A 22,326-nucleotide genomic window follows, 5' to 3' on the forward strand; every position below is an offset into this window, starting at 1 on the left:
GGCTAGCTGAACGTCAGTTTATATTTTACAAGGGTTATGGTGTTCTTTGATCAAAGGAAGGGCGGAATTCAACTGCGAATCACAGGAGAAGAAACTACAGCAAAATCGGAAACAATGTAAGGGTGAAAGTGTGGTAAAAGTGCAACAAGCATGAGAATATTTATTACATTTATTATTAGAAGAAATTTTAATTCTAATTATTAAAATGGATCTGATGTCTTCAAGCTCCAAGTTGGCATATCTTTCTGCAAGGAAACATGTTAATTCTTGGAAGGAATATATTTGTTCATCACTAGCAGATTTTCCCATGGGTAAACAGTCTTTCCAGAGCCTTTATAAAATGTTCTTGTATGTATGATAGAGCGCATGGCTTTTTCCCTCCTTCGCTCCAATGTTCTTTTTACAAGGTCTGTGCTCTGAACTTCAGTGAATGCAAGTGAACCTTGAGGGTCTACAAGACTATTAAATGGGAGACAGAGACAGCGATTCATAGGAGTCCCTGGAGGCTGATTCTGAATATTCCTTTTCAGCTGTTGTAATGTCTAATCATAGAGGGGACATGGGGATGTGTATTCAGGCTGCACTCCATCTCCCAGTGTTGGTGGTTTTGACCCAGGGTGGTTACAACCTCTCTTCAGATCTTCTCTGTTAACACAAGAAGGTTAAGAATAGAGGGAGTGGGATGGCAATGATCAGCCCCAGATTCCCTGCACACTTAGACATTTGAACGTCCACCAGGTGCTCACGTTTCAGTAACTTCATGGAAGTACATGCCAGTCCTTAAGCTAAGAGCTGTACAAACTGCCATAAAACTAACCACAAAGTTGTCTGGAAACATTGTTTCTTTGTAAACTTGTAGAAATTTCTCCCCTCCGCCCTTGCTGGATTTGAGCCCTAACTCTTTTATTCCATGGAGATTAGAACCTGAATTATTTCCCACAACCAGTCGTTTTGAAGCAAGGGTAAAAACCACACCCCAGCCAGGCCATTACATCCATTATAAACCTTCTAACAGAAAAGCTCCTCCTGCTCAGCCCATAGCACTACACAGAGGCAACATGGGCCATTTCCCCCTAGTGCCAGCCTCAAGAATCAGATATATATACCAGGATTCCATGGGTTAAAGGCGGTTGTTCTCAGTGGTGTCTACGTTGGCTTGGGCATGTCGTGAGAATGGCTGATGGTCGGATTCCAAAAGATCTTCTGTATGGAGAATTAGTGCAGGGAAAGCGCCCCAGAGGGAAACCACAGCAGCGATACAAGGACGTCTGCAAGCGGGATCTGACAGCCTTAGGAATGGACCTCAACAGATGGGAAACCTGACATCTGAGCATTCAGCCTGGAGACAGGCAGTGCAGCATGGCCTCTCCCAATTTGAAGAGACCCTTGTCCAGCAGGCCGAGGCAAAGAGGCAGTCCCGAAACCAGCCAAGTCAGGGAGCTGGACAGGGGACAGATTGTATTTGTCTTCAGTGTGGAAGGGATTGTCACTCTCGAATTGGCCTTTTCAGCCACACTAGATGCTGTTCCAAGACCTCTATTCAGAGCACGTTACCATAGTCTCTCGAGACTGAAGGATGTCTATATGGGTCAAAGGCAGTTGTGCTCAGTGTGCATGACTTCTTGGAGCTTAAATGTATCCCAGTTTGCCCACCATAGTTACAGCTTCACACATTTGGGCAAACACCTGAACAGGGCTCGATGTCCACTGGATGAGCTGGATTAGTCATAGTGTTGCATGTAGAGGGGCAAGGAGGACACACAGAGAGTGCAGTGACCAGTGGAAAAGCTGGAATGCCTGCGCCCAGGATGGAATGCCTGCAGTGTTTATAGGGCAGCAGGAGAAGAATAAGTAGTGCTCAATTCAATACCCTGGTCTGTAAGTGTAGGGGAAAGATTTCCTTTCTGAGGCATTATATCCCCCTTCATCTGTAGGGGTTGTAGTAGCTACCAGCAGTAGCTGAGTGTCACCTTAAAGACTAACAAGTATTAGGCACAAGCTTTCAAGGACTGCAGTCCTCAAAAGCCCTCCTTGAATCCCAGTGAACTGAGTAACTACCATCCAGTCTCTAATATCTCATTCTTAGCTAAGGTGTTGAAGAGTGTGGCAGCTTCTCAGCTCCAGGGATTTCAGAGTCAGATGAAACACCTAATCATTGATTAGTAGATTAAAAGATGTAATGTATTAGTATACTACATGTTAAGATTCACAGATACAACACATTGGCTGAAATCTTGCTGTGCAGCTCCACATAGACAACACCAACGACATCATCAACAGTGTTAAATTGCTGCTGATTAAAGGCTTTCTTCGGGTGATTTTTGGGGTGCATGTAGCTTTGTTGCGTTGAGTATGAGTTGCCTGAACCCTGCAATTGCTTTTAAACAGGGATGATTTGCCACTGATAATGACATGATCACTTTGTTCTCAAGGAGGGTTTTAGTCTTTATCATGTAAAAACACTAAGAAAGCTTAACCTTCTTGTTGTAAAATGGTTTATTCTGTTATATGGAGTCACACAGTGCTCCATTTAGGGCAAAGGTACTAAGGGCTGTTTGGCCAGTGTTTGGTGGGGCTGAAGTGCCTGGTTCTTCTACTCCAACAAAAGACCTTACCTCCGTCTTTTGAGTAAGGCTTTGTCCAGTGTGGGGGACCCTGCAGTCAGTTCTTGAGAAAGAAGAATTGTCCATCGATATAGCAAGTGTTCACATCTTGCAAGGGTTTTCATATCTAGTGCGTTGAAGAAGGTAGTCATTTGCAGCAGTTCCGTATCCTACAGGCCTACTGCTATTGCTGTTCAGCACATGATGGCTTTCTTAATTTCTTGTGGTGCTTCCATGGCATTTTCAGCTTGGGAACCCATTACTCTAAAGCTTCCCCTGCTTCTTCTTTGGCAAGGTTCCAGAAGTAGCTGAGCTCCTGAACTGAACGTAGTAAAAATAAATTTTAAAAAATAAAATCTATGTCCTTTGCAGCAACATTGGTAATCCTATGTTTTGCTTTTTCTTGGCAATGTTTAAATTTGCTGTCCTCATAATCTGCACTTCCTGTCAGTCAGAAGAAAATTAGTGCCCCAATTTAAACTCAAAAGTTTTGGGTTGGACTGGAGCCCATTTCAGATAATGATCTTTTCAGATAATTCCATTTTCTCTTATTACAGCCCAACCATTTCCTTTCGTTTGTTCGTTAAAATCTTTATATCTAGGTGTGTGTTTTTTTAGACCAAGGTCACACACTGGAAATCACCAGAAGGTCACACTCAGTTCAGTACCCCAAGATGGGATCCTCATAAGATTCCCAGGTTTTTGGGAGATTTACTCGGGTGGCATTTTATTTTCTCTTTTGGATCAGCAAGCAGAGTCTGACAATATATAGGTTGACATTTATCATGGTTACCTTACTTAAAAATCTGTTTATGGCTGTTAGCACAGCCTGCAAAGGAATCTGCCTTGTGCCAAGTCGGACCGTTGCTTTGGCTAGCTCGTTATTGCCTGTAGGGCCCAGGAGCAGCGTTCCAAGCCTTTAGGCAGCAGCGGTCTTTGTAGCCTTAAAGGGAGAGGCTGGAAGATAGGGGGGGGGTCTTCTTTCTTCAAAGCATACGCTCTTCTTTTTGCCTGGCTTCAGTTTTCTTTTGAAGTTACAACATTCATTTGTTCACTAAAGATTTGTAGATTTTTTGAGCCTTCTTCCAGTGTCATGTAAGTTTGCTGCTGATAAGAAATTAATATTAAAGCCATATCAAGACTGTTATTTTTAAATAGATGTATTGCCCGCTTTTCAAGATAACACCCTTTTCCAAGATAAAAACAAATTAAAACTAATTAGAAATACAAAATAACCAGATCTTGAAAGCACATGTAAGATAGGAGCTTGCTTTATGCAGAGTCTGACTATTTTGCCTGTCTAGCCCGGTATAGCCAGTCCTGACTGGCAGCAACAGCAATCCAGGTTTTAGGCAGGATTTTATCCTTGGACTGCCTTGGGATCCAGATATGATCTGATGTTCTCCCATTTAAATACTCAACCAGGTTTTACTCTACTTAGCTTCAGAAAATCAGGTAAGATAAGGCGTATTCAGGGTGGTGCAGTCGTAAAACACTATTTGGTACTGCATAGAAATAATTGTGTATTGTATATATTGTCTACATGCCACAATGCTGTTCGGATTGTACAGTTGTAGCCTCTCTGGCATTGCCTAGTTAATCCTAAACATAATCTTTTGTGCAGGACCTGCTTGGTTGATCTGCCCAGGAGCACAGGATCATGATGTACTTTAATTTATATTGAATTTTCCGAACATAGTTAATGTTTATGGGATAGAGGATTAGTAGGTTGTAACCAAAGCAAATTTTCTTCTAAGGTTCCACCTACAATAATAATTTATCAGATGCCAATCATAAAAAGGGATAAACATTTTGTATCTGTAAAAAGTAATTGTGTGGACTTCAATTTAGTAATGCTAAATTGAAAGATGGATTTTCTTTTATAGCAACAAAGGGGTACATAAAAATGAATGCAGCTGAGTATGTCTGATCCTTATATTTGGAAACTCGAATATTTGAAAGGAAAAAAAAGATGTTTAATATATCAAGTACTTTAAAGTGTTATAATATAACAAGTGTTCTAATATAACAAACAAGTGTCGATTTTGGATAGCAATTGTGTTTTTGAGAAGCATTTATTCTCTAGTCCAATCAGTGATTAAAGTGTACATGTTTGAGCACAATGACTTTCTTGGAAAAAAAATAATGTAGTCTAGTTGTGCACAGAAGGAGCTCTTTAAACTCCTTTACTCAGGAGAACTTGTTAACTATTTTGACCTAAGTTGTTTTAGTCACCTTGAATCCTGTTCTGGACGAAAAGTATGGAAGAAACAAAAAGAAAAGACAGAAGCCAAAAGCTACAGTGTCTGTGTCATTCTGGCAACTCAGGTTTCTTCAAAAGAAGAATCAAAAATGAATTTATCATCTTGAATATAAAGTCATCAATCTAAGCTGTTATGAAGATATACATGAGTTTGTTTGGCCAGTGTATTGTGAGAGTGAAAGGAAAGATAAATCTTTCATCCTCCTGATGTGTAAATAAATGGGTGAAGAGCTGAAATTGGACAGCTTCATTCTCCATCTTCTTTGGCATATGCTGCAGCAACTACTGAAGTGATGGATCGATAACACATGATTAAAACATCTTTTGAGCGGCACTGTGGTTTCATTCTAGCTTTTTCTGTAGTGCAGGAATTTCTCTTGTACTCAATGATTCTCCTACACATTGGTCATGCTCAAATTAATTGGGAAGCATAATATACAAATTCCTTCTCCTCTTTTGTTATCTCTATTTCCACCACCACCACCACCACCATGCAGTAAGTTCTTAGTTGTAATGGAAGGATGTATGGTTGGATCTGATTCTTGCAATTCTATGGAACAATTTGTTTTCTAGAATTGAGGAGGGCTAAAATGCCATAAAAAGTTTAGAGGCTCTGTACAACATCTTAAAGTTAAAATGCATGAAGCAGCAGAATATAAAATCTGTACCACTTAATGTTAAATGGCATTTAGAGATTAAAGATATGAGTATATGAGAAAAGGCATTTCCTAAAGAATGAAGTGTACTTTGGATAGTATTTTAGGTACAGTATATATTTTAGGTTTTGTTACAGGGGTTAATTTGAAAGCTGTATCTGCAGCCACTTGTGTGATTTCTCTCTTTTACTGATGTAACCTGGAATAATGATTTTGGAAGTATGTGTGACATAGCGGGAGGTGGTGAGTGCTCCAGTGCTGGAGGCATTCAAGAGAAAATTGGACACTCTGTCGGATCTGCTTTGATCTAGATTCTTGCATTGAGCAGAGGGTTGGACTTGATGACCCTCCCAATTTCCAATTATTCTATGAGTGTATTCACGAAGGCTTTCACGGCCGGGATCTAATGGTTGTTGTGGGTTTTTCGGGCTCTTTAGCCATGTTCTGAAGGTTATTCTTCCTAACGTTTCGCCAGTCTCTGTGGCTGGCATCTTCAGAGGACAGCACTCTGTGCTCTAAATCTTCAGTGCTGTCCTCTGAAGATGCCAGCCACAGAGACTGGCGAAACATTAGGAAGAACAACCTTCAGAACATGGCCAAAGAGCCCGAAAAACCCACAACAACCACTATTCTATGAGTCTCTGGCAGTACACCCAAACAGAATTGTCAATGGTCAACTTGTTTAATAGCTGCTGGTGGTTGTGTGTGGTTCTGACTCCATGCCATTTTGGGTACACATGTCATGGCAAGGGCAGTAGCTGCATTAGAAATGGTATACATACTTTGGAAACAGCACTTTATCTGCCTTATATTTTGGCATGGATTTGAGAAAGGTTGCCAGTTAGAACATAAAAGACAGCCTTATGCCAAGTCAGATTACTTGTGTTGTAACCTAATTGTCTAATGTAACTGGGAACCATTCCCCAAAGTCTCAGGTAGATATTTTTTGACATCTCTGGGTTTCTCTGAACCTGTTTTTAACTTCAGATAGCAGGGATCAGACATGAGACATCGTACAGCAATACCACTGAGCTACAATCTTATCCCAGATTATTGAAGAATGAATTCAAATTTGTAATAGCATCCCAGTAGCTACGAATTTACAGAGTAGGCTTTCGTTCTTGCCGTTAATGCTTCCTTTTTTCCTGGAAATTTTATTTTCACAGATTTCTTTTGCCATGAAAATTCCTGCCTCTGTCTCACTGACTCTTCAGCTTTATTCGCTGCAGTAGTATTATTTGAAAAGGAGCTGTGAGATTAGAAGAATAAGTGAGCAAGTGTGTAATGAACTTACAAGCATGATAGATTCCCAGTCTGACCCTGTGATAGTCTGAGATAGTTTCCACAGTGATTGCAATTGTTTGCTGATTGTGCCACACAAAACTTGGCTCCCAGCTATCAAACATACTACGTGCAAAAGGTCAACGAACTCTACCCACCCACAAGGACGGGGCATCACTACACACAAAAGACCAGCTAATGACACCCATCAACCACAGGAACAGATAATCTCTTCCCCTTAGCACAACAATACACCCACAACAATACACACTAATCACCCATCTACAGAAAAAGACAAAAGCCTATCTCACAGCGATAAGTACTGCATTCCCAAGCCAACTACACCAGAGCACAGGTTGCTGTCCTCTGAAGATGCCGGCCACAGAGACTGGCGAAATGTTAGGAAAAACAACCTTCAGAACACAGCCAAAGAGCCCAAAAAACCCACAACAACCATTAGATCCTGGCCGTGAAAGCCTTCGCGAGTATAGTGATGACTGACTGTTCATTCAATTCCTTCCCACGACATAGTAGCACTTGGTTACCCTTATATTCTTCCCTCCTAAATATGATAGTTAATTATGTGTAGGGCGGATATGGCTGGATCACAAACAGTGGAGACAATGAGTTGTTTTCTTAATGACGGACATCTTCCTTTGTATACACCTTATATTCTTTAATGCACTAATAATAGGTTCTTTTCTTTTGCACTGCTCATATTACTGCACCTGTACAAATATAAAAACTGTGTGTGTTTGTGTGTGTATGTGTTGTATAATACATGAATCAGTGGTAAGAATTTTTTATGAAATCATTGATTACCAAGGGTGGACAACAGTAACTCTTGACGTGTTTATATTGTGGGAATGACAATTCAACAACATGTTCTTATTAAACATATGCACAAAAGAAGCATGTGTCATTCAAATACATAACATTGGAAACTTTCTGAATAAAAATTAAACCAATGTACATAATGCAGAAAGAGAGAAGGAGGCTGACAGAGGGTGAGTGGGTGGTGATGTATTCATTTCACTGAGCCCTCTGGCTGATCTCCTCAAGTGGATCTTTCCAGGTCCTCAAGCTGATTTACACTCGAAGGTTACTTGATTTATTCCAGTGTTACTGCTTTTCAATCATGTATCATATCTTGTATCAGGGGAAGAGATTATTAGGTCTCTAATTTGCCTGTAAAATAGCAATATTTCCCCTTCATCCATACCAAAATGTCTACCTAGCCAGAAAATTATCAATCTAAGCCACTGCTAAAAATGATTCATGGTTTCAGTATGTTTTTATAACAAACTTTGTAAAAGCATGGGGCTAAATCCAATTTTAGTCCTACCTAGAGTAGATTCATTGAAATGACTGAGACTTAGTGTTGACTAACTCTCATTCATTTCAGATGCTTTACTCTAGTTGGATTTAAATTAGATTTTACCTTCCACTTCAAGCCTCTCTTCACTATCTCTTCTCTTCTACCCTCTCTGCTACAGCCCCCCTTCTATATAGCTGGCTCCACCTCCCACCAGCTCCCTATTGGTTCATGCAAATACACTGCTGAATATTCATGCCAGGGTGACCCCTACACTTGGCTTGATTTTGAGAAGCTTCAGATTTACAATGGGGTAGACCAGGGGTTTCCAAAGTACAGCCCGTAGGCCATATCTGGCCTACCCAGCCTTTTTATCAGGTCCGTGCATGCAGGAGTGTGTGCAGGCAGGCTGGTGGGCATGTGTGTGGGTGAACACGCACATATACACGCATTCCTTCAGCCCTTTGAACTATAAAAAGTATATTATGTGGCTCTCCTTGTGAAAAGTTTGGAGACGCCTGGGGTAGACTAATCCTTCTGGGAGATACTACACCTCCCTTATTGTTCCTCCCTCCCTCCCTCCCTCCCTCCCTCCCTCTCTCTCTCTCTCTCTCTCTCTCTCTCTCTCTCTCTCTCTCTCTCTCTCTCTCTCTCACACACACACACACACACACACACACACACACACACACACACACACACACACACACACACACACACACACACACACACACACACACACACACACACACACACACAAAGAGAGAGAGAGAGAGAGAGAGAGAGAGAAGATGTCACTACTCTGTTTTATATTTTCCTTCTGATTTTGCTTGGATCTTCTTCTGGACCAATTCTCCAGCACATTCCCCTGACTCTTAGGAACCTGTTCCTTGGAATAGGTAGCTATGTCTTCTTCTTTTCTTTTCTTTTTTCTTTATTTACATTTTTAGGCCAAACAGCTGGAACATTGTGAGCTTCAGCTAGAGAATTAGTAGAAGGTTGGGGCAAATATCGTGTGTTATAAATAGCTAACTTTGGCTGATTTTGCATAACTGTAATGTTATCTGATACTTAATACAGGTTTGCACTTTTCATTTCATCATTGCATTGTATTGTTAGAAATTCATTGATTTTCCTTAGATTTCTTTTATATTGTATCTTTATTCCTTGGATCTTATTTTCTGTTTATCTGCTGTGATTTAAATAAATCTTCAAATTAATTGCACCAATGAATAGGTTCACATCATCTTTGGTTATACCTTCTGCCCACTGGGGCAAATAAAGAACCTTGTTTTCACCCAGCATAGTCAATCAAAATTATAAAAACACTGTATTCTCGAAGGCTTACACAGCCAGGATCCAATGGTTGTTTTCCAGGCTGTTTGGCTGTGTTTTGGAGTTTTTTCTTCCTAACGTTTCGCCAGTCTCTGTGGCCCGCATCTTCAGAGGACTAGAATTAGAACTCTGTGTTCTGGTTCTAACAGAGTTCTAACTCCCCGTCCTCTGAAGATGCCGGCCACAGAGACTGGCAAAATGTTAGGAAGAAAAACCTCCAAAACACGACCAAAAGCCCGAAAAACCCACAACAACCATATACAAACATTGACTAGTGTGGCGAACCCCCTTTGTGCCCTTTATATCTTTGGGCTCCACAAAGGTAAATACACCCTTTTCGCTGCCACCAGGTATTCTCTTAATACCAATTCAGGTCCCACACACATAGGAGCTGCTCATAGAACTTAGGAATCAGGGGTTTGATCAAACATTATTTTATTAATGAACAAAATCATAAAGAGAATTAAATATATGACTGTTTCATGTATTCATTCACTGGTGTTTCTCATATTATGTTTATATATTCATTCCTGCTTGTTCAATATGTTTTTACTCTTTCAATATTCCTTTCTTAACCCCTTTTTAGCTACTGTATTCTTAAACCCTAGCACTCTCTCCACATCTTCTTGTCCCTACTTCTCTCTATCCCTATCTTATTCCAACTCTCTCTAACTGTCTCTTCCAGCTGTTTTAACTGTCATTCTGACTCCGCCCCTCCTGCTCTGTCTTCTGATTGACATGCAGGAATGACGTCATCTCTTGGGTTCTGCTACAACTAGTATTATATAACAGATACAGATTTTAACAAAAAACCTAAGTATCTGTGAAGTATCAACACAATATACAGTGGTGCCTCGCATAACGATGTTAATTGGTTCCAGAAAAAAAAACGTTATGTGAAAACATCGTTATGGGAAGCACCATTTCCCATAGAAATGAATTGAAAACCGGTTAATCCGTTCCAACTGGAACGGATTATCCGGTTTTTTCCCTCCCCCCCGCGGCTTGGATCTGACCCATGGCGGCTACCTCAGCCATGGCTGGACTCCCTAGAGTCCGGCCATGGCTGGGGTAGTCGCTGCGGTTACCCTTTAAGCGGCAGAGACAGGCTGGGGGGGTGGACCGGGGAGCTTGAACCCTCTCCGCGCCGCCTACCCAGGTCGTTCCCGGACTTCTACCTTAGAACGTGTGCAGTCAAAATTCCTGAGAGCAATGCTAGGAGTCCCCAGAGATGTCGCCAACGTAAAACTAAGATTGGAAACTGGTCAAATTAAAATCGAAGCTAGGATATGGATTACAATCCTCATGTACTGGCTCAGACTGTCTTATCTCCCTATTGGCCTTGCACCATTGATCCTGCAAGACACCTTAAAGTCAAAATGGGTTCAGTTAATTGCGCAAAAAATAGCCTCTTTGGGTTTCTCTAGACTGACTCTGTTAACCATGGGAATGGAACAGGCAAAGAAAATAATCAAGCAGTGTATTGAGGACATTGAGAGACAAAATGATTTAAGCAGTGCCCCAGAATTCCACCTTAGGGAAGATAATCTATATAAGGTCACAGCAGCACCTTATTTTGCCCAGTTGGAGCAGCACAGGCAAAAAAGGCCATTTACTCTGGCCCGGCTTAATGCACTACCTTCAGTGTTTCAGTGCAGTAGGGACGGTATGAAAAGATCCCCTGGGCAGAGCGCCTTTGCCCGTGTGGAATGGAGCAGATAGAAACAAACGAACACGTCCTGTTGCGGTGCACATTTTACAAGGATGTACATGAAGAACTTGTCTCCTCTCTGATTGGCCGATTTCCCAGTTGTACAGAGCAACAGTGTGTGTACATGCTGCTGTCTGACTCCAATCCCATTCTTACATATAGGGTTGCCAAATTTTTCACTGCTGCAATGGGCATAAGAAAAAGGACCCTAAAAGTGGATGAGCCACTGTAGTTAGAACATGGTTTACCAGAAATTATGGAATTGCTTTAGGGGAGATGTTTTGATGCTGATGTTGTTCTCAGAACCAAGTATTTGCATTTTATCCCAATATTTTCGTAAATCTCTGTATATTTATATATTTTGGTGTTTTATTTGTGGCTGGTCTTAGACCGTAATAAAGTTCTATTCTATTCTATTCTATTCTATTCTATTCTATTCTATTCTATTCTATTCTATTCTATTCTATTCTAAGAAGTAAAATAATTAAAGTAATAAAAAGGCATAGAGGAGGAGTTGAAGATGTAATTGTTGAAAGCACCACTGTATTGAGATGTTCTAAAGTCCGGAAAGGCCTGTCTGAACAACCATGTTTTTAGTAGTCTCTTAAAAGTTCCCATTCTCGCATTGGCCTTCTCAGCCACACTAGGCACTGCTCCAAGACCTCTATTCAGAGCACATTACCATAGTCTCTCAAGACTGAAGTATGCCTACAAGAAAAGTTCCCATTGAAGGAGCTGGGTGAATTTCAGACGGGAGACTATTCCGGAGTTTTGGAGCGATTGTCGTGAAGGCCTGGTTTGTATTTGTCACTTTCTCTCTCAGGGTTGTAACTCTCAATTGCCTGGCCTGAGAGGATCATACAGGATGGGCAGATCTAGTCCTGATTCTGCTAAGTATCAAGCTCCAAAACCATTTAAGGCCTTCTAGGTTAACATGATCATCTTGAAGTTGGCATGGAAACGGACAGGTAACCAGTACAGGGCAGCCAGAGTAGGGGAAATATGTTGATGTCTCTTTACCCCGCTCAGTAATCTGACTGCTGTGTTCTGAACCTGCAGAAGTTTCCATAACAGCCCCATGGGCAGCCCCACATAGAGAGCATTTCAGTAGTCTAATCTCAAGTCTACCAATGCCTGAACCAGTGTGGTGAGGGACCCAGTATCAAGGTAGGGATGCAGCTGGACAATCCAGCATACATTCTAGTTGAGTTCTGTTACTCTGCCTTTGAGTCACCCTTAAGGATAGAGGAGAGATTTGCACCTCTTGACCCTTTCTCTCAATTTCCTTTTTACCATTATTCCCATATTAGAGAAATTTCTCCTCCTGAAGAGAAATGTGATTGTGCTGGGAATTCCCTGTTCTTTTTCTACTTACAAGTAGATTATTTTTGATTACATGGAAGTCAGTGTTTCTCTTTAGCTCAGTTATACAGTGGTGCCCCGCTTTACAACATTAATTCATTCCAGCAAAATCGCTGTAGAGCGAAAACGTCGTAAAGTGAAATTAAAAAGCCCATTGAAATGCATTGAAACCCGTTCAGTGTGTTCCAATGGGCTAAAAACTCACAGTCCAGCGAAGATCCTCCATAGGGGCGGCCATTTTCGGTGCCTGTGCAGCAAGGAATCCGTCCCTAAGCACAGCCGGGGGGGGCATTTTCTTCAGCCGGCAGCCATTTTGAAACCCGACGATCAGCTGTTTTTGATCATCGTAAAGCAGGGAACCAATCATCACAAAGCAGAAAACCCCCATTCAAACCATCGTTTTGCGATCGCAAAAGCGATTGCAAAAACCTCACCATCAAGCGGATTCGTCGTTAAACAGGGTAATCGTAAAGCGGGGCACAACTGTACTCATATCTTGGACTAGGTCCTGGATACTCATATCTTGAATTAGACCACCTTTGCTCTAGCTGGTTCTGTGATGAGTTGTCCTAAGGCACCAGTCCATTCAGGTGTTACAGAATCAGCATTGTCAGTGTACTTGGCAGAGGGCACCTATGCTTTCTTCCCACAATATTGCTTTCTTAACACAAGTAATAATGAGTCTGAAGAGAAGATGTTCCTGCTTGGAGGGATGCTCTGAAGATGAGCAAGAACGCTGGAAAACATGGCTTCTTGCCCACATATAGAGCATACCTCCAGGCATAGGAGTATGTCTTCTGCTTGGATGTGTGGAAAAAGCAACAGTGAAAGACAGGCACTCTTCTCTAAGCTGGCAGTGCCAGATTTTGTAATGCATGAGCAGGGCTGCCATCATTAGGGCTGTCTAGTATTTTTATTTCTTTGTTATGACCATAACATGAATTTGCCCAGTCATTGGAAGGATAGCTAAAGACACCCATTATTGCAACATTATAGCCTTTGGATGCAATCTTGATTTTGTTGCCAAGATCTTCCTGAGTATTTGGGCAAGTCAAGGGAACGATAGCAGAAACACTATACCAAATTGATGTTGAATCGTAGCACTGCTAGCAACAGCACATCTGTCTAGGAATTCACCCCCTTGTAAGGAATTTGGAAATTATAAGGCCAACTGTTTTTAAAGCCTTGGTGGGTGAAGCTTAGGCTTCAGTACTGTTGGAGTGCAGTTCCCATCAGCCAACCTAGACAATGGTGAGGCATTCTGGGAGTTGCAGACCAACAATAATATCTAGAGGGTCACACTCTGCTCATCTATTGGCACAAACCTATGTGTTTTATATATACAACTACATTTTCATGCTCTCTTTGTCCTTAGAGGAAGAGGCATGTGGTCATGCATCAGGCTCGGTTTGAGTGACAGACAAACTTACTGGTGTTAGCTATTTTTAGTTCAGAATGAGCTTTTTTCCCATCTAAGGCTATCACAATTATAATTACATTTGAGCTCCTCCTTAACCAAAATAAGCAGCTGCTGGAGAATGAAAATTCTTCTTAAGGCAGCTGGGGATTATAATGCTTTGAATGCGCTGATCCATGTTTGATTAAGATGCTCCTACCTTCCCACAGAGATAGCTTGCTCCACATCTTTGTGTATTTATGTCATTATGGAGTAACATCCTAATATTTTTTTTCAAGCTTAAGATCTTATGCCTCGCATTGCGTGGTTCATGTTATAATTTTTGAATATTGATATAATATTCGCCTTTTTAATTCCTTTTGCAGCATTTGCACTCATTCTCCTAAAGCCTATTGTTTTGCTTCTTTGTGTAACATGGTTTCTTGGTTACACAGCAAACAAGGGATGCCTAGCTTACCATGACTGTGGCATCACAATGCGTTGATACAGATGTTGAAAGTGTGATTTCAGTGTGTAAAAACCGTGATATCAACCAGCATAGTCTTCGCTGCAACTTTCTGAGAAAAAAGGAAAGAGGAAGGGGTGTGGTAGCCAAAGGCATAACATTTCTTCACAAACAGGTGGTGGACTTCCCTGACAAACATTTGTGGCATGATTTTTTTTAATTAAGTTGTTCACAGTGTGTGGGACAAGGCATACGGATTGGTTTTATTATGCATCTTGAGGGAACAAGTGGCCCAAACTAACTTTTTCTTCTGGGAAAAAAAAATCCCTCAGTATAGTTCTGAACTTCTTCAGAGAGAGAAAAATCATAGTTTCATTATGGATTTATTCATTGGTGCTGCCATGTCCCATCCTTCTTCCGAAACCCTCCACGTGTTGTGCATGGCTTCCCTACATTATAGCTGAAGTTGATTTAGCTGAGAGCTGACTTGACTGGTCAGTGTTGTCATGTTACCCAGTGAATTTTATAAGCGACCAAGAGTAATCAAACTCTGGCATCTATAAATACCATGAGTACATGGTTTTCTAGTACAAAGTCTATAGTCCACCAGTTCATGGATATGCATGAAATCAATCTTTCAGTCAAATTAAATGTGTTCTCCAGCATCCTATATAAATAGAAAGGTTCGTGGATCTAGTGTCCTATCCATGGTTCTTCCTTGTGGCCCTTATAGGAGCTCTCTGTCTGCTAACTAAGAGGTGGGCAACTGTGGCCCTCCAGATACTTTTGGACTGCCTTTCCCATCACCCAACACCCCTGGCTGGGGTGAGGGATGAGGAGGGCAGGTCTTGGGGAAGTTCCTCCCCCCCAGCTCCCAGAATCCTTCATACAGCATGGCCTGTGGCATCTTTGTGAATCCCCCCAGTCAATTTGACCAAGATCTTGTGTCTTGTCTTGGGAGGGGCATCGTTTCCTGCTCCATCTCAGGCAACATAATCTCTTGGGCCACCCTGGCATTATTTTCTGTGACTAAACTGTCCTCTCCAGTGTAAAAATAATATAGGGGTTAAAAATCAAACTGTAACAAATCTAGCAAATAAAATATTCTCGGACAATGGTTTGAAACTGTGCTTTTGGGATGTGTTTTCTGAATGAGTCCTCTTTGCAAAGGATTCACAAATGCCTCAGTGTACGTTTTTATATATTTAATATTCTAAGGTTTTGCTTTATCTGGCTGTCTTAGGAGTATGCAATGGGAACAAATTCAAGGGCATGTGTATATTAATTTCTTCAGAAAAAACAAATAGTATCTGCATTGTTAGAACATGGTGTTATTGTCCAACTTTATTAAATATTTTATTCCTTTAATATTTAACCATACTAGGGATTCTTACCAGTATGAGTTTAAAAGTATTACAAAAATCTGATCTTGATGGTTTTTTTTAATATAATAATAGAGGATCTGGATTTAAATAATGCCTCAGGCAGAGAAGAGATTGTCCATGAGGAATTTTGACAGGAGAAGATGATTGAGGGAAAAGACGAAAAGTTATCTATCTGTCTTTTAATTGTACATATTTGTTCATGTATCTGTACCAAAATTAATTGCTTGACATTAAACTTAAAAAGAGGGAGAACTCTCAAATGTCAATAATTTCCTTTGCCCTTCTTTAAAGGTCTGAAATATTTTTCATTAGGAGGCAAAGTCATGTGTTTATATTGGCTGCTTGTCTCCTAGGAACACAAATTCTAATCTAAATCATAATTTTCTGAAGGTCATGAGCTTTTTGCTTAAATTGATGTGCTTGTCTTTATTAATCTCTCTCTTCTCAGAAAATCCCCTTTCAATTAAAATGCTGGTCTTGATTCTTCTTTTAAAACAGAAACATTGTGTTTAAATTATATGGAAAAAGTTTTAGAAAGGATCTGTCCAGCAGTTTCCTCAGAACTCCTTTGCTAATGCTGCATGCCGATTGCGAGCACACAGTTTTTTGATTGGCTGAACTGGAAGATTTTGTGAAATGTTGGGCCTATTTTAGATTATCCAGGTGAAAATTCTGTTACTAAGTACTGTCATCAAAATATTAGAGCACCACAAAATATGTTTCTCCTTCTCCTTCTTCTCCTTCTCCTTCTCTGTCTCTTTAGGTGTCTATGGTAAAATCACAAGTTTATTACATTATTTATGTCCCTTCTGGCTTCTTGTGCTATCCATCTTTTCTGGCTTCTGATCATGTGCTTTAATTTAGATTTCCCTCTGTTTAAGGAGAAAGAAGACTAGGAATAAACACAAGGTTGTTTGCAGGGTCTTTTAATTTATATTACAAAATATCTGTAAAACTTATTGCAGGCTGGAACATTTTGTGCCAACGATCACAATGAGCATCACTTACATTCTAACTCTGTAATTCCATGGCATACAATGAATAGATCATTCATATAATACAGCTTGATGAATTTTAAACAATTTTCTCTAAAGGCAACAAGCTATATCTATGCTTCTTGTGATGTTCACCCATTTTTCCCCCTGCGACTCAGCAAAATCCTGCTCTGGAGGGTTGGGAGATGTAAGCAGCTGTAAAGATGAAGGGGGGAATGGTGAAAATGCCCCCCCTCGCTTCTCCCAGGAAGGTAGATCTACTAACTCTTGAACCTGCCTATTTAGAGAATGAACTTTTCCATTCATAGAAACGCAAGTCTCAATGCATTTCCATTCATGAAAGAAATCAAAGTATGAAAAATGAATTTTTTTAAAAAGCAAAGAATAAATTTATGGGTTGAAGTTACCTGACTTTAATTAAACTGAGTCAGCCCACTTGGCCTATCTGGACCAGTATTGTCACCAGTATTGCTTTCCACCACCCTTCTGCCTAGGATCCTATCAGAGTGGATTTCATCTCTGATATTATGAACAAAATCCTTTTGCTTAGTGTAGTATATCTCACTAGAGTTGGCCCGTCAACTCTGTGAGAGCTTGATGAAGGAACTCCCCCATAAGTTCCATTGATTTAAATGACCCTAGTCTAAGTACAACTTACTTTAGCATAGAAAATCAGATCACTAAATCTCCACTGGGTCAATGGGACTACTCCAGTGTGATTTATTGTGGTAAGTAGTAGGATTTTGGCCTATATGTGGAAAGCATCTGCTCAGCCAGAATGTTGTGGAGTCTCCTGCATTTAGCATGGTTATGTTGTGGTTAAGTTTTGTCTGATGCACAGCGAAGTCCTACATGTGCATATTCAGAAGTAAATAATATGAATTGATTGCAATTGAACTTTCCACTAATTATATTCTTGGACTGAGTCTCTAGTTAATTTTTTTCCTTAATCATTTAAAAAGAAAAGTGATTTGATCTTTAACTTCCCCCGCAAAGATCCTTTGAAGATTATTAAAGACAGAACTGTTTGAGGAGGCTTTTGGAAACATCTTAGGCTAATTTCTGAGACCTGTATGCTATTGTCACTATTGATTATTTTTATTATACTACTATATTAGCATTTTATGTAACTTGATTTGATTTATCAGCTGTCAGTCTTAGTCCCCTTTTCTGTTTTAATTTGTGGTGCCATGCATTATGTTTTTTTAATTATTGTTTTAGGTGTTGTATGTTTTGTCAAATGATGTGAACAACCCTGAATAGTGTTCTGACTAAGTCAGGTGGTCTATAAGCTCTATGCATCAATCTGTCAATCAGTCTAAGGACAGAGTACCTCCCATTCTAATCCAGACTGTGATGGATTAAACCTCTTCCCCCAGCTGAATGGGCACTGCCCCCTTTTTAACCTGGTAGAGTACAGATCCTTAACTCTGCTGTTTATTTCTCTTGAAAGGAAGATGAGAGAACTTGTGGAATAAGTTCATTTCCTTTCACTTGTCTTAGGCCAGTGGTTCTTAACCTTTGTTACTCGGATGCTTTTGAACTGCAACTCCCAGAAACCCCAGTCAGGACAGCTGGTGGTGAAGGCTTCTGGGAGTTGCAGTCCAAAGCTCCTGAGTAACCCAAGGTTAAGAACCAGTGTCTTAGGCAACAGGTCAAGGAGAGACTTCTGCATAAGAGCATCTTCCAGTCAGGTAAGGCATCTGTGAGTTACACAGATGCCTGGACTCAATATAAAGGGACTTCACAGAATGACACATTTATTTATTTGTTTGTTTGTTTGTTTTGTTTTGTTTGTTTTGTTTGTTTAAGAAATAAATAAATAACATTTATGTATAAATATGTCATGAGATACTAGCTTTTATTGTGAACAGTTTGTATTTTCATTACAATTCTTGAATTGTCAAACCATGAAAATGCTAGCCAGATTTTCCTTCAAGGAGATATGTTTTAGTAGCCTAACCAATCTGACATTCTGGCTGATACATTTGCAAATTTAAAACTAGTGCGCCAACTACGACTGTTCCTTGAGATATCTGATCTGTCCACAGTGACACATGCCTTAATTACTTCCTGGCTGGATCACGTTAATTCACTCTATGTGGGCCTGCCTATGGAAAGTTTTGGGAAATTTCAGTGGTTCTGAAATGCAGCAGCCAGACTGCTGACTGGGGCAGGTTAAAAGGATTATATAACCACCCCCACCCCTACCCCCAATTACAGCCAATCCAATTTCCAGGTCCAATTCAAAGTGCTGGTTTTAACCTATAAAGCCCTAAACTGGCTCAAGCTACCTCAAAGACTGTATTTCCCATTACAAACCTGTTCAGGTACTAAGATCATCAGGAGAGACTTTTCTCTCTGTCCCACCACCTTCACATGTGTTTGATGGGGAAACAAGAGAGGGTGTTCTCTGTTGCTAGAGGCTAGTCTTTTTATACAGATTGTTACATGTTACTGCTTTGACTGTGTTTTTAGTATTGCTTGTTTCCAATTTCTAAGAGGAGTATTTTGTTTGTTGCTTTTTAATATTTCTATACTCAGTGTTTTTAGCTTTAAATACTGCCTTTTTAATGATGTATGCTGCCTTTATATATTCATCGTTCTATTCTTAAATATTGTCTTTAAATGCTGTAACCCGCCTTGGGTCCTTGTGTTAGGAGAAAGGCGGGATTTAAAAAAATGAAATACAAAAATAATAAATAAATACATTTGACTCACAAATATGTGCACTGATTCTTATCAGGGATTAACCATAATGGGTAATAAACTGTTTGCTTTTTAATTTTGTAATTAGAAAACAAGTTAGTCTCACTAGTCTTTGCTGCCACATATACTGAGAATCAAGGTTTGATTTCACTTATTTGTTTTTGTCACAGGCTTGCTTTATATAATGGCGAAACCATATGAATTTAACTGGCAAAAGGCTGTCCCATCTTTCCTACAAGAGGGAGCTGTTTTTGACCGATATGAAGAGGTAAGAAGCCTTCTTTATAGCATCCCAAAAGAAAACATCACAAAAATGAAGTCTGAAAAATGAAAGAATGAGTGTTCTGCCTCCAGTGAGTGGATTACTAGTACTTGATGGATACAGACTAGGGATGGGGGTATTCGTATTTGTATACGAATGTGAGTATCCCCACACAGCTGGATTTAATGAGGGTCCAGCCCCCGGGGTCATACTGTCCACTCACGAGTCTTGCTGCGGTGCCGGTCCCATTCATCCTTCCAGTTGCATCCAGAGCACTGCTCTTTTCCCGCTCCGCTGGCCACTCCGGGCAGGGGGAGGGTGTAGGAGTCTCTCTGCATGGCTGTTGAGGATCTTTAGTTACCCATCTGTAATCTACAGTAGATTTCACCTATGTTCAGTATTACTATCATTTGAACTTGTTCAAGTAGGCTTATAAGGCTGAGCACACTGATTGTATGTGGGGGGGGGGAAATAAGATATTTTGTTTAAAGACTTCTTGCTGTATGTTCATTAACAAATTTTATATTTGAAATAAAAAAAACTTAGTTATGATTCTTCCAAAATTGCCTTCCCTTGAATTTCACCTCAGAGTTTCACTATGCTTAGTAAATAGCTCCTTGTCAGTGAGATGAGCAAAGCATGTCTGTCTGGATGTTTGGGGGCTACTATCCATGTGAAACCTAGTCATCATAGTCAGTAATGAGGAATGCTAACAGTTGCAGTCAAGCAGCATCTGGAAATCACACTTTGCCCACTGAAGGTGTAACTATGCATTTCCCTATTCATAAATAAACCCAGCTGCAGCGTTTGCTGGCATATTGGAAGCTGTAAAAATTTATAATCCATGCACAGTTGGGTGTTGGTTACAGGTGTCCTTAGTTGCCGTTAATCTGTGTGTGCTTTGTTCTCTTCCTTGCTAATAAGTCACACACTTGGCCCTAGTGATAGCACCCATTAAACTGCACTTTAGGTTGCATAAGTTTATTCCCTTTCTTGGATGCACCCCCTTAACATGTTGAAGGGGTTTGTGTGTATGTGAAGCTGAGAGCAATGCTATCAGGAGGCTAGACTCCTTTACAAGCCTAAACTCCCAGAAGAGTCACCCAAGACAAAATGGTCACAACTGAGAGACTGCACTAAGATGTGTCCACCTTTTTCAAGAGCAACAGCCACATCAGCAGAAGACAATGGATGATTCCAATGGAAGTGGGGGTGGCAGCTACTGGGTAGCAGCAGTAGCTGAAGGAGACACTGGCAGAGGAGGTAATGGTGGTAACACTCAAGCTAACATTTGCAAGTACTGCACAGAAGGTGCAATGGTAAACCATTACTGAACTTTCTTTACCGTGGATGCCCCCTGATGAGACAGTCAAAAATGAAACAAGAGATTGTGCAGAGAGATGAGACTCCCAGGTCAGAAAGCACTCAATCAGTTACTGGGGCAGAGCAAAGGATAAATACCATTGTTCCTAATGACACAACTAAATTAAACCTGAAAATATGTCTAGTGGCCAGCATGCAGAGAAGTTAAAGGGCAGTCCAATTCTGCACAGTACATACATAGAAAATGAGAAGTATGAATCAAGGTAAACTGGAGACTATGAAGCAAGAAGTAGAACACATAAACACTGCAGTGTTCGGTGCCAGTAAACTAAAGTGGATTTGAACAGGACAGTCGGACAACTACAAAATATTCTACTCTGGAAATGAAAAACACAGAAGGAATAGAGTGGCTCTTATATTTATTAAAGATGTTGCACAAGCAGTTAGAGGCTATAATACAGAAACTGACCCAATAACATACATCAGATTCATGGAAAACCTATCAACATAACCATCATTCAGGTTGATGTGCCAACTAGAGATGCTGCAGAAGATGAAACAGAAAGCTTTTGTGCAAGCATTGAGGAGGAAATTGATCATACACCCAAAACAAGACATTTTACAATCATAGGTGACTAGAATGCAAAAGTAGGAAACAAAACAGAACCAAATGTTGGAATAGTTGGTCTACAGGACAGAAATGAAGCAAGAGAATGACTCATAGAGTCTTGTGAAGCCAACAATCTGTTTATTGCAAATACATGCTTAATGCAACTCAACAGAAAACGACACATGCACATCATGTGATATGGACTGTGGAATTGGAAGCAGAAGATCTAGAATTTGTATTCTCTCTACAAAAACAAAACCCAGAGTAAACTGTGGTACTGATCATGAACTGTTACTGTCCAACATTAGAGAAAAGTTTAAAAAAGGATACTAAAAGAATCATATATCTGTGAAGATTCTCAGTAATCCAGGCGAGGTTATCTGGAAGCTGAATCATGACAACTGGAATGTTGGATTGAAACGTTTTAATACTCCATCCAAGTAGCTTCTTCAGTCTGAGGAGAGTTGGTAGCAGATCCCTGATATATCCTTCACATTGGTTTCACTTCCCCCTGGTCTGAATAGGCTTGTTAGAAGGACAAAGGACTGGGGGTGAGAGATAATCCCACTACTGGAGTCCTTCTCCATGGGTTGTTAACAGTCATTAACAATGGTCTTTCTGGTGGGTGTGGCCCTAATCTTTCTGGGATGGATG

General features: G+C 40.4%; 1 protein-coding gene across 14 annotated transcripts in view; it reads left to right on the forward strand.

Annotated features, from left to right (window-relative positions):
- Positions 1-22,326, forward strand: part of PLCB4 (phospholipase C beta 4) — a 354,479-nt gene that overhangs the window by 212,203 nt on the left and 119,950 nt on the right. For all 14 annotated transcript variants that reach the window (XM_073003183.2, XM_078388138.1, XM_073003175.2 and 11 more), the window contains one exon: positions 19,648-19,745. In XM_073003183.2, the coding sequence (XP_072859284.1) occupies positions 19,662-19,745 (84 nt within the window). In that variant the 5' untranslated portion in view covers positions 19,648-19,661. The remainder of the gene's footprint in view (positions 1-19,647; positions 19,746-22,326) is intronic.

This window comes from Pogona vitticeps, chromosome 1, assembly GCF_051106095.1.
Source record: "Pogona vitticeps strain Pit_001003342236 chromosome 1, PviZW2.1, whole genome shotgun sequence".
In the NCBI taxonomy this organism is placed as follows: Eukaryota; Metazoa; Chordata; class Lepidosauria; order Squamata; family Agamidae; genus Pogona; species Pogona vitticeps.